We start from the raw sequence: 12697 nt of genomic DNA, 5'->3' as shown, positions 1-12697 counted from the left end.
CAGAGCTGGGTGGAAGGAGATCTGGAGGGCACACTAAGGGTCCCCAGCACCCTGTTGCCCCACCCAGGCTGGGAGGCTTGGGAGGCAAGAGGGGGCCTGGGAGGTGCCTCATTTGGTCTTAAGCTCAAGTGTCCCCCGCTGAGCAGGAGCCAGGCCTTGAGGCTGAGCCGGATGAGGAAGGAAGGTATGGCCTGGGCCCTGGGATCAGGGCAGGCCTGGGCAACTGTTGGCTATGCCCTGAGACTCATGGCCAACCCTAAACTGGGGAAAGGCCCAAGAAGGGGACCCAGCCTCACATCTAGTTGGAGACAGGGGTTGGAGGGAATTCCAACCTTGAGAGTCAGACAGCCCGAGTTCTAGTCTAGCTGTGCATTCATGGACAAGTTACCTGACCTCCCTCAGCTTCAATATTCCCATCTGTAAATGGGGCTCATAAAGCCCACTTCATGGGAGGTCCTGGCAAGATTCTGGCGCAATGAGTGTAAAATGCCTTCAGCCCCCTCAGGAAATGTTTGCTTCCGCCTGTTGCGATGCAGAACCCCCAAGAGAGGGCCCAGGGCAGGGACGCTGAGGGCCCTTGCAAACTAAGGCTCCCAGCCATCTTCTCCAAATTGGGGAAATGACGGCCTCCCAGACACTCAGCAATGATTTCGCCAAAAGATTGTCACATTTTTGAAAAATTAACTTTCTCCCAGCGTGCCTGACTGGCTCAGGAGGTAGAGCATGTGACTCTTGATCTCAGGGTTGGGAGTTTGAGACCCACGTGGGCATAGAGGTTACTTAAAAAGAAAATCTTAAAAAAAAAAAAAATGGGCTCAGTCAGTTGAGCGTCTCAATTTTGGCTCAGGTCATGATCCCAGGGTCGTGGGATGGAGCCCCGCGTCGGGCTCTGCACCGAGCATTGGAGCCTGCTTGAGATTCTCTATATCTCTCCCTCTGTCCCTTTCCCCTGCTCACGCTCTCTCTCCCTCTCCCTCTCTCTAAAATAAAATTAAAATAATCATAAACAAAAAATAAATAATAAAAATTAATTTTCTCCCAATGTTTTATGTTGACAAATTTCAAACCTACGAGAAGATCAAAAGAATATGAGCCCCTTGGGGCACCTGGGTGGCTCAGGCAGTTGAGTGTCCGACTTCGGCTCAGGCCATGATCTCACAGTCTGTGAGTTCAAGCCCCACGTCGGGCTCTGTGCTGACAGCTCGGAGCCTGGAGCCTGCTTTGGATTCTGTGTCTCCCCCTTTCTCTGCCCCTCCCCTGCTTGTGCTCTGTCTCTCTCTGTCTCAAAAATAAATAAAAACATTAAAAAACAAAAAGAATATGAGCCCCTTGTACTCTTCGCCTATACTCACCAATTGTTAGCATTTTGCTGCCTCTGCTTTACCTCCATATCTATCAATATCTACATATATACACGTACATAATGTATTCTGCTACCATTTGAAAGTGAGTTACAGACGTCTTGAACCTAAATACTTCAGGGACATCTCTTAAAAATAAGGAACCACCAGAAGCCACTGTTACCGTCTCGAGAGTTTTCATATTGATACAACAATACCATCTAATGACAATCTGTTATGGGATATACTGTGATCCCCCCAGATTCATATGTTGAAGTCCTAACCCCAAATACCTCCATACATGAGCTTCCTATGAAATACAGTCATTGAAGATGTAATGAGTTAAAATAGTTCATCAAGGTGGGCACTGATCCGACATGACTGGTATCCTTTAAAAAGAGGGGAGCTTAGGGGCGCCTGGGTGGCTCGGTTGGTTGGGCGTCTGACTTCGGCCCAAGTCATGATCTTGCAGCTCGTGAGTTCGAGCCCTGCATCAGGCTCTGTGCTGACAGCTCAGAGCCTAGAGTCTGCTTTGGATTCTGTGTCTCCCTCTCTCTCTCTGCTCCTCCCCCACTCACACTCTCTCTCTTTCTCTCAAAAAATGAAAAAACGTTAAAAAAACATATTTTTTGAATAATAAAAGGGGGGAAGCTGGGGCTGCCTAGCTGGCTCAGGCAGTAAAGTATGCAATTCTTTTTTTTTTTTTTTTAATCTTTACTTTTGAGAGAGAGAGACAGAGAGAGAATGACAGTGTGAGAGAGGGGAGGAACAGAGAGAGAGAGGGAGACAGAATCCGAAGCAGGCTCCAGGCTCCGAGCTGTCAGCACAGAGCCTGACGTGGGGCTTGAACTCACGGACCGTGAGATCATGACCTGAGCCAAAGTCGGACGCTTAACTAAGCCACCCAGGTGCCCTTAGAGTATACAACTCTTGATCTTGGGGTCGTGAATTTGAGCCCAACGTTGAACACAGAGTTTATTTAAAATACAAACTTTTCTGGAGCGCCTGGGTGGCGCAGTCGGTTAAGCGTCCGACTTCAGCCAGGTCACGATCTCGCGGTCCGTGAGTTCGAGCCCCGCGTCAGGCTCTGGGCTGATGGCTCGGAGCCTGGAGCCTGTTTCCGATTCTGTGTCTCCCTCTCTCTCTGCCCCTCCCCCGTTCATGCTCTGTCTCTCTCTGTCCCAAAAATAAATTAAAAAAATAAATAAAATACAAACTTTTCTAATTAAAAAAGGGGAAACTTGGGCACAGACACACACACACAGGGAGAGGACCACGTGATGATGCAGACAGAGATCAGGGTGATGTTTCCACAAGCTGAGGACCCCCAAAGGTTGCCAGCAAACCCCCAGCAGCCGGGGAGAGGTCTGGACTGGATTCCCCTCACAGCCTCAGAGGGAACCAGCCCTGCCCATACCTTGACCTCAGCCGTGCAAACTCCAGATGGACAGACAAGACATTTCTGTTGTTTAAGCTGCTTGGTTCATGGTACAACCGTGGCATAAATGTTCTTTTTGGACTTTTCAAAAAATCGAGGATTTAATTCTGGATCACATGTTGCATTTGGTCGTCCAGGCTCAATTTCCTTTAAGGAGGAGCAACTGGCCGCCTTGTTTTTGTTGCCTCCCTGATATTAACATTCTCTTAAGGGTCCAGGCCAGTTATTTTGTACAACGGCCTGTGATTTCCATCTGTCTGATGGTTCCCCCTGAAATTCATATTTAACTTTTTTGTCAAAAATATTACCTAGATGGGGCACCTGGGAGGCTCGGTCAGTTGAGTGTCCGACTATGGTTCGTGAGTTCGAGCCCCACGTCGGGCTCACTGCTGTCAGTGCAGAGCCCGCTTTGGAGCCTCTGTCCCCCTCGGTCTCTGCCCTCCCCCACCAATTCACGCTCTCTCTCTCTCTCTCAAAAATAAAGAATATTTTAAAAAAGAATATTACATAGCTGATGCTATTTTAAATCAATTTTAATTACAATACTTTTTTTTTTTTTTTTTTTTTGTAAATTAGAGGTGAGTTCCCTTTTGACTCTCTCCCTTCTCCCCATAAGGTTAGGTTATGGCGATGGGTGCCATATAGATCTGTACATATGTACTGGCAGACATCAAGAGGGACCACCCTCTGCCAGCCTCCTTGCTTCCATCGGTGGAAATCAAGTGAGCGCCTCGGGACCCTTCATGCCCTTGGCAGGAAGCTCTTGCCCTCTGTGTCCTCACGCTCACACCTGGCTCCCTGTCTCACTCCTGCCTCAGGACCATCAGAACACGTCCTGCAATTCCCTCCTCTTAAAGAACAACACCACAAAAGGACCTATTGGGACCTCGCCAAGATAAAAAGCTTCTGCACATCAAGGGAAACAATCGACAAAACTGAAAGGCAACCGACGAATGGGAGAGGATGTTTGCAAACGACATATGGGATAAAGCGTTCGTTGCAAAAAATCTGTAAAGAACTTACCAAACTCCACCCCCGAAAACCAAATAATCCAGTGAAGAAAGGGGCAGAAGACATGAATGGACACTTTTCCAAAGAAGACATCCGGATGGCCAACTGACACATGAAAAGATGCTCAACGTCACTCATCATCAGGGAAAGACAAATCAAAACCACATTGAGATACCACCTCACACGGGTCAGAGTGGCTAAAATGAACCACTTAGGAAACAACAGACGCTGGCGAGGATGCGGAGAAACGGGAACCCTCTTGCCCTGTTGGTGGGAATGCAAACTGGTGCGGCCGCTCTGGAAAACAGTGTGGAGGTCCCTCAAAAAATTAAAAATAGAACTACCCTATGACTCGGCAATTGCACTCCTAGGAATTTATCCAGAGGATACAGGAGTGCTGATTTGTAGGGGCACACGTACCCCAATGTTTATAGCAGCGCTATACTCTTGGTTTCGGCTCAGGTCATGATCTCACGGTCTTGTGGGTTTGAGCCCTGCGTCAGGCTCTGTGCTGACAGCACGGGGCCTGCTTAGGATTCTCTCTCTCTCCCTCTCTCTCTGCCCCTCCCCCCCTCACGCTGTCTCTGTCTCTCTCAAAACAAACTTTAAAAAAATATTTTAACAGAAAGAGAGAACACACTGAGGGTTGATGGGGGTGGGAGGGTAGGGAAAATGGTGATGGGCACTGAGGAGGGCACTTGTGGGGATGAGCGCTGGGTGTTGTACGTAAGTGATGAATCATGGGAATCCACTCCCGAAGCCAAGACTACACTGCCCACCCTGGATGTTAGCTAACTTGACAATAAGTTATTTAAAAAAAAAAAAAAATACTGGTTACGTATAACAACGACAATGACGACACAACACCCTCCTTTGACCCCCTTCCCTCCCCCCCCGCCATCTTGTTTTTCTCCTGTCTGTGCCACAAAGCTCCCTGAAAGAGTTGAGGATTGGCACCGTCTCCAATTTCTTTCCTCTCGTTTTTCTTAAGCCCAGTAACTTCAGGCTTTTGCTCCCCAAACTGCTCTTCGTGTGGCCTTCAGGAGTTTGCCCTGAGCCAAATCCAGTCAGTCTTGGCGGGCTCAGCTTGCTGACCTATGAACGGTGTCTAACACTGTCAGTCCCTACCTCTGCCTCGGTGCACGGTCTTCTGCACAGCTGCTGGTCTGGTTCGCTTCCTACCTGTCTGGCCAATCTCCTCTGCTGGTTCCTCCTGGTCTCCTAATCTCCGTATGACGAAGTATCCCAGAACTCAGTCAGTGGTGACGTCATCCCCAGCCACTCTTGGCCCAGCTCCGCCTAATGTTAACATCTGCCACAATCGAGACACATCGATCAAACCTAACTGATGAAAACCATGAAGCAAGCTATAGACTTTATTTAAAATTTCACCAGTAGGGTTCCCGGGTGCCCCGTTTTTTGTTTTTTTTTTTAAGTGTTTATTTTGAGAGAGAGAGAGTAGGGGAGGGGCAGAGAACAAGGGAGGGAAGAGAGACTCCCAAGCAGGCTCCAAGCTGTCAGCACAGAGCCCGACGCGGGGCTCGAACTCACAGACCGTGAGATCATGACCCGAGCCAAAGTGGGAAGCTCAACCGACTGAGCCACCCAGGTGTCCCGATGACTTTGACACTTTTGAAGAGTACTGGTCAGGTATTTTGTAGAATGTCCCTCAGTCTGGGTTTGCCAGATGTTTTCTCACGATTAGGCTAAGCTTATGGATTCGGGGGGGGAAATACCCACAGAGGTGAAGTCGGGCAGGAATTTGATCTGTTTTACTCACTGCTACATAGCCGGTGCCTAGGACTGAGTGCCTGGCCCACAGGCACCAAAAATCTGTTTGCTGAATGAATAAGAAAGATTCACGGATGACTCTGGAAGAATTATTTAGTATTGTTTTGAAGTTTTAAAATGTTCTTAATACAAATATTATCTTATCATCCCTATTGTTCTGTAGTATTTTCCCTCAACAATCTGCTCTGAAGAACTATTTTGGGATGCATCCAGCAACCTCACTCTTCTTTTGCCCTATGACAAATAACGATAATGGTGCTTTAGATGTTCCTCTTGGCAGATGTGTTACAGTTTCTCAAGAGCAGAACTGGGTGGCTCAGTCGGCTAAGTATCCGACTTCAGCTCAGGTCATGATCTCACAGTTCGTGGGTTCGAGCCCCGCATCGGGCTCTGTGCTGACAGTTAGGGGCCTGGAGCCTGCTTCATGTTGTGTGTCTCCCTCTGTCTCTGCTTCTCCCCCCCACTCGTGCTCTGTCCGTCTCTCCCTCTCAAAGATAGATAAACATTTAAAAATAAAAAGTAAAGAGCAGAGCTAGGGAAGAATTGCTAGACATCGAGGACACACATTTTCGTGTTGATGGATACTGATAAAAATTCAACTAAAGTGGCTCGACACACAGGACTCCGTGTCAGTATTTCAAAGTACCGGTTTTCCTCGCATCTTGACGACACGTGACAACCTCAGCGCAGCGACCGCCTGCGGAACGCCTGGTCACGCCCCGGACTACATCTCCCAGAATGCACCGCGGTTCCACGGCCTACCTGGAGGGCGTGAAATGGAGTGACCAATCCCTGAGGATCTCAGGGGGGTGGTGCAGGCTCCACTCTTCACCTACCTCCGGGGAGCCCGGAGCGGCGGGACTACCACTCCCATAAACCACTGCGGACTGCCCGGCCCGGCCACCATTTCAAGACGCGGCGGGGCCGGGAGAGGGCCCGGGACTCCACTTCCCGGCAGGCCGTGCGGCCCAAGGGGCGGAACTCCATTTCCCAGCAGGCTCCAGGCGGCGGGCGCCGTGGTGCCTTGTGTGGGATGTAAGCGCGGAGGTGGGCGCGGGGGACCCAGGCCAGGACTCTTCTTGGCATTTGGGGGGCTTGGGCTAGGGGCGCCTTCCGGACGGACTTCGGGTGCCCGGGGGTACGGTCGTAGGGAGGGGGCGGGGCGGCCGTGGAGGGTGCTCAGCGGGGTTTTAGGGGCGCACACCCATCGGGGCCGCGGCTCCTGGGGTTGTGGGGGACGAGGAGGCCCTTCCAGCCTCAGCTGAGGGGGTCTCCGACGGAAGAGGGGAAACAAATGAGCGGAGGGTCAGGGGGGCGGGGAAGTAAGAGAGTGTAGGAGATGGGGGTGTGGAACCTTAGCCGAGCCTGGGAGGGGGCTCCCCGGTCGTGCCCGCCCGACCCTCCCTCCTTCTTCTCTCCCGCAGGCCGAGGCCCGCCGCCATGGGGCTGAAGGCCGCCCAGAAGACGCTGTTCCCGCTGCGCTCCATCGACGACGTGGTGCGCCTGTTCGCTGCCGAGCTGGGCCGAGAGGAACCGGACCTGGTGCTCCTGTCCTTGGTACTGGGCTTCGTGGAGCATTTCCTAGCTGTCAACCGCGTCATCCCCACCAATGTGCCCGAGCTCACCTTCCAGCCCAGCCCCGCGCCCGACCCTCCTGGCGGCCTTACCTACTTCCCCGTGGCCGACCTGTCCATCATCGCCGCGCTGTATGCCCGCTTCACCGCCCAGATCCGTGGCGCCGTCGACCTGTCTCTCTACCCGCGAGAGGGGGGTGTCTCCAGCCGAGAACTGGTGAAGAAGGTCTCCGATGTCATCTGGAACAGCCTCAGCCGCTCCTACTTCAAGGATCGGGCCCACATCCAGTCCCTCTTCAGCTTCATCACAGGTTGGAGCCCGACAGGTGGCAAAGGGCCAGAATCCTGTCTCACCTGGGAACCTTAGCCCACCTCTTCACGGCCCTGTATGGTTTGCAGAGCCCTTTAAGACCTGTAAGCCTTGGGAGGTGGGGCAGGTGTTATTACTACCCTGTGTGCAGCTAGGGAAACTAAAGCCCAGACAAGGGAAATGGTGTGCCACAGAACGGCAGGGCTGGGACTGGACCCCAGTCGCTTGCTCTCAAGGCATGAATCCACCCTCGGCCTCCTCAGCATCCCCACCCCTGCCATTGAGCAGCTGCAGGAGTCCCTCAGCTCAGTGTGAGGCGCAAAGGGCAGCAGCGGATTTGGAGAGTGAGGAGCCTACATCTTGTTCCATCTGAGACGCTTAAGTGAAAGCGAACAGATGAGGGAGGGCCTTCACCTCAAGAAGCTTAACCCTCAGGGCTCGCAAAGAACTCTCGTCTTTGCTCCAGGCCCAGTTGACTGGCGGTCGGGTCCTGGAGTGCCATGTTGAGAAGGGACCGGTGGCTGCTTTTGAGCCAAGCAGGAAGAATACAGAGAGAGATTAGGAATATCTACCAGTGGGTGTGTGAAGAAAGAACATTGGCCAGAGGGTCTTGTTTTTGCTGTCCCTGTTTTAACCCAATAGGCACAATAAAACAAGGAAATCCCTGAATTATCATAATGGGTGCAGAGAAGGAGAAGGAACCAGCTCAAAGGCTGGGTGGAGCTATGTGAAAGCCAAGAAGCTCTCTTACTGGGGGATGTAAGGGGGGGCGAGGGGAAGGCTTCGAACACATAGGAGGAAAGGGATTGAGAATTGATGGACAGAAGCATCTAAGATTTGTGCACAGGCTTGGAGGTGGGGGAGTGGGGGGGCGTGCATCACTGCGTGGCCCCTTCCCCCTGCCTCCCCTTCCCCCCCCCACCCCCCCCACCCCCCCCACCGGGGCAGAGCTCAGAGGACCCTCTTTCATTGCTTCCCCTTCCACAGGCACTAAACTGGACAGTTCTGGTGTGGCCTTTGCCGTGGTGGGGGCCTGCCAGGCTCTGGGTCTCCGGGATGTCCACCTCGCCCTGTCTGAGGACCACGCCTGGGTAGTGTTTGGGCCCAACGGAGAACAGACAGCTGAGGTCACTTGGCACGGCAAGGGCAACGAGGATCGCAGGGGCCAGACGGTCAACGCGGGTGTGGCCGAGCGGGTACTGTCCCCACCCCCTCCCCTTCACGCTCTCCTCGCCCAAGCCCCCCAAGAGGCTCCGCTTTCTCGGGCCGTGCTCCCCTCTCCCTGCCACCACCTGCGTATGCCACGAAGGGGAGCGCCCCGTTTCTGGCTGTCGGTCCCGGGAGTGGGCACCGGTGAGCCATCACGAGACATCTGGTCTTGTCCTCTCCCAAGAGCTGGCTGTACCTGAAAGGATCGTACATGCGCTGTGACCGCAAGATGGAGGTGGCGTTTATGGTGTGTGCCATCAACCCTTCCATTGACCTGCACACCGACTCCCTGGAACTGCTGCAGTTGCAGCAGGTGAGGGCGGCCCGTGGGGCCTCGGGCAGGGGCACCTTCCCTCCCCTTCCTCAGCTCCAGCTTCCCCTTTGGTGACACGGGTTAATCACTCCGGGCCTGGCCTTCCCCGGGGCTCTTGGGAGAGCAGAACGGAGACACGAGAGGGCTTCGACCCCAAGAAGGGGCTGGCTCCCACCTGGTGGGAGGTCCCTGCTGGAAGTCACATCTGCCTGGTAGACTGAGGCCCTCCTCACCCCGCCCCCCAAGCTCACACCTCTCCTCTTCGGCCCTTAGAAGCTGCTCTGGCTGCTCTATGACCTGGGACATCTGGAAAGGTCAGTAGGGGAAAGTGGCCAGGCTGGGCCTCAGGGGGCTGGGAGGCAGCCTGGACTCATGACCCTTTCCCAGGTACCCCATGGCACTGGGGAACCTGGCAGATCTGGAGGAACTGGAACCCACCCCTGGCCGACCAGACCCACTCACCCTCTACCACAAGGTGGGGACGTCTCAGGCGGGTACAGAAGGGAAGCCCAGCAGTGGCTGGGGTCCCCTTCTCCCTGGGGCCTGGGAGGTGGTGGGTGAGGAGAGAGGAACTTTGTGTGTACTGGGGGCTGTCACCCATCCGTTCCCTGTTTTGTGTTTATTATGTGCATATTCGGTGCAGTCAGGGCTCTCTGAGGGGTGTTCTGGGTTCCCGGCCTGGGGGTGATAGGGCCCGAGTTTCTTCCTTAAGCCCTGCTTTTTCTGCTGCCTCTCGTTGTCCTAGAGCGTAACAGAGGTCAAATGTGGTGGGAGCACTGAGGAGGGGGTGTTAATTCTGTGGGGGCGGGGCACAGGACGGACGTTGGGCCGGGCTTAGAAAGCTTTGGTGTTTGTGTAGGAGTGTGTGGGAAGCCTGGGAAAATGGATGTGCCGGGAGCTTGGAGGGCGGGCCCCTCCCTTTTCCTAGGCCCAGTTCTGTGAGCGTCCCTGCCCACCACAGTGTGACCCAGGCCTCAGCAGTCAGTCCTGCAGACTCTAGGGAGGAGCGTCTGGTAGAGAGGATAGAAGGTGGTGGAAGGGAGATCGGAGGTGGAACTCTCTGGGATCTTCCTATTGTTCCTTCCGGGTGTGACCCAAAAGGATCTGTGCCATCCAGGGCAACTGGGGCTGCCTCTCTGAGATCCTTCTGCTCTGTCCCCAGGGCATTGCCTCGGCCAAGACCTACTACCGGGATGAGCACATCTACCCCTACATGTACCTGGCTGGCTACCACTGTCGCAACCGCAACGTGCGCGAAGCCCTGCAGGCCTGGGCTGACACGGCCACTGTCATCCAGGAGTGAGGATCCCCCGACAGGGCCTCAGCCCGGCCTTTCGTCCCCTTCTACCTCATTTCCAACCCGCCTCATTCAGGAGTGAGGCCTGGGTCCCAAGCCCTATCCGCTTTCCATCCGGTCCCCAGGCAGCCAAGGCCACCATCACCCAGGAGGCTGGGACCTCTGATGAGCACCTCACACCTTTCCCTGCCTCCCCTGTCCTCCCGATTTCCAACCGCTGACATCCAGCAATAGAATCTGCACACACCCCCCCCCCCCCAGCCCGTGACCCCCCTCCTTCCTCTTCCTCTTGCTCTGGGCTGACACAGATACCACCATTTCCGAGTAAAGACCCCAACCGCTCACCAGGTCCCCGGGGGTCCCTGCCATGACCAAGACCCCACCGTGCCCTCCTGCTCTACAGCTACAACTACTGCCGCGAGGACGAGGAGATCTACAAGGAGTTCTTCGAAGTAGCTAATGATGTCATCCCCAACCTGCTGAAGGAGGCAGCTAGCCTGCTGGAGGCCGGCGAGGAGCGGCCAGGGGAGCAGACCCAGGTGAAGAGCTAAGAGCTCTGGCCTGTGTTCCCTTGGCCACCTGAGCAGGGCTGCCCGTCACAGGACCCGGGGACTGCTGCATGGGACGGGCCCGCGAGGGGGAGGTGGCCCAGCACGGGGAGCTACATTCTCTTCTGCAGTAGCTGAGGTCCTAGGCCTGGGTGTGAGGGAACTGGGAGTATTTTAGGGGTTTCTACCCCTGTGGCTTCAGGTAAATGGAGTGGAAGCCCATCTCTTTCATGGCCAGTGCCCCTCATTCAATTGAGGGGTGGGATATAGGGAAGGGATGTTTCTCCCCCCACACCCTGGCTAAGGACTAGTTTTATAAAAGGAAAGAGATTCTAAGAGTTCTTTTCCCCTATGCTCTCCTCGTTTGAAGCCAGGGCTCTTTGCCAAGCAGGGGACCCTGACCATGCCCTGTGATAAGGGGTGATGAAGTGGGTCTGACCTGTGCCCTCCTTTCCCCGTGCCCAGGGTGCCCAGAGCCAGAGTTCCGCCCTCCAGGATCCAGAGTGCTTCGCCCACCTGCTGCGATTCTATGATGGCATCTGCAAATGGGAAGAGGGCAGCCCCACGCCCGTGCTGCACGTGGGCTGGGCCACCTTCCTCGTGCAGTCCCTAGGCCGATTTGAGGGGCAGGTGAGGGGGAGCTGCACAGGGATGCTGGGAGAGGTCGGGGGGGGGGGGACGGCAGCCACCGAGTCAGAACCTTTGAGGTCCTGAAGAGGGTTTGCTTGTCCCCTTTGGGTGCAGATGAGACTGAGGCCCGGTGATGCGATGGCCGAGGCTGGGCCTGGGGCTCCGGCCACCGGCCTGCAACCTCCCCTCCGCGTTTCCTCCCTGCCCAGGTGCGGCAGAAGGTGCGCATAGTGAGCCGCGAGGCCGAGGCGGCCGAGGCGGAAGAGCTGTGGGGCGAGGAAGCCCGGGAAGGACGGCGGCGAGGCCCGCGGCGTGAGTCCAAGCCAGAGGAGCCGCCGCCGCCTAAGAAACCGGCGCTGGACAAGGGCCCGGGCTCCGGCCAGGGTGCGACGTCGGGACCCCCGCGGAAACCCCCGGGGACAGTCCCGGGCACTGCCCGCGGCCCAGAAGGAGGCAGCGTGGCTCCAGCCCCTGCGCCCGCAGCGTCGCCACCCCCCGAGGGGCCAGTGCTCACTTTCCAGAGCGAGAAGATGAAGGGCATGAAGGAGCTGCTGGTGGCCACCAAGATCAACTCGAGCGCCATCAAGCTGCAGCTCACGGCGCAGTCGCAAGTGCAGATGAAGAAGCAGAAGGTGTCTACACCTAGCGACTACACTCTTTCCTTCCTCAAGCGCCAGCGCAAAGGCCTCTGAGCCACCCCAGACTCCCTGTCGACCCTTGTGGTGGGGGGAAGGGGGCGCTCAGTCCCGGAGGGAGGCCCCACACCAGACACCCCCCCTCCCCGCCCCCTGAGCCCTGCCTCCGCGGGGGTGGGGGCGGGTGGGGGGGGGGCGAGGTGGCCTAAGCCGGTCCTCCGAGCCCCACCCCCACCCGGAACCCAGGCTGCAGGTTCTCGGAGTACAGACTACTCCAGGGCTCTGCCCGCCATTGGAATATAGATCCCATCCCCCAGAATCCCAGACGGCCAATGGGAACCTCACTTTGAGCTCCATCATTAATCCTTAAAGGTCCAAGCACTGGAAACAGGCCCCACCTCAGAACCGAGGCTCTAACCTTAGGCCAGACCAGGGTTGCTCCCGGTTGCTCCCAGCCCTACACCCAAGAAGCACAGGACCCGCCTCCAACCCGGGAACCTGGGACTCGGCTCAGCCTCTAGTAGTACATTTCCGAGCTTCAGGATTCCATCCCTTGGGAACCCAACCCCCCCCCCCCCCCCCCCCACACACACACCCAAAA

At 55.6% G+C, this 12697-nt stretch overlaps 1 protein-coding gene across 4 annotated transcripts; it reads left to right on the top strand.

The window, feature by feature from the left end:
• Nucleotides 1-6487: 6487 nt before the first annotated feature.
• Nucleotides 6488-12692, top strand: MEN1 (menin 1). Of its 4 annotated transcripts, none has more exons than XM_058689556.1 (10): nucleotides 6488-6615; nucleotides 7005-7465; nucleotides 8452-8660; nucleotides 8858-8986; nucleotides 9260-9300; nucleotides 9374-9461; nucleotides 10149-10285; nucleotides 10687-10822; nucleotides 11297-11461; nucleotides 11671-12692. In XM_058689556.1, coding segments are annotated over exons 1-10 (1851 nt in total). In that variant the 5' UTR covers nucleotides 6488-6613; the 3' UTR covers nucleotides 12154-12692. The 4 variants fall into 4 exon arrangements, with proteins under 4 accessions (XP_058545539.1, XP_058545540.1, XP_058545541.1 ...); XM_058689558.1 differs by having other exon boundaries at nucleotides 6495-6627; XM_058689559.1 differs by lacking the exon at nucleotides 6488-6615 and adding an exon at nucleotides 6620-6718.
• The last annotated feature ends 5 nt before the right edge of the window (nucleotides 12693-12697 follow it).

The sequence above is a fragment of the Neofelis nebulosa genome, chromosome 10 (assembly GCF_028018385.1).
Source record: "Neofelis nebulosa isolate mNeoNeb1 chromosome 10, mNeoNeb1.pri, whole genome shotgun sequence".
NCBI lineage: Eukaryota > Metazoa > Chordata > Mammalia > Carnivora > Felidae > Neofelis > Neofelis nebulosa.
Note: the sequence above shows the minus strand (reverse complement) of the source record. Positions and strands in the feature narration are given on the sequence as shown.

Bases quoted from the DNA above. Each gene is read 5' to 3' on its own strand.
- MEN1 (XM_058689556.1), top strand. The intron at 7,466-8,451 runs GTTGGAGCCCGA...CCCCTTCCACAG, and splicing joins CCTCTTCAGCTTCATCACAG to GCACTAAACTGGACAGTTCT. The intron at 10,286-10,686 runs GTGAGGATCCCC...CCTGCTCTACAG, and splicing joins ACGGCCACTGTCATCCAGGA to CTACAACTACTGCCGCGAGG.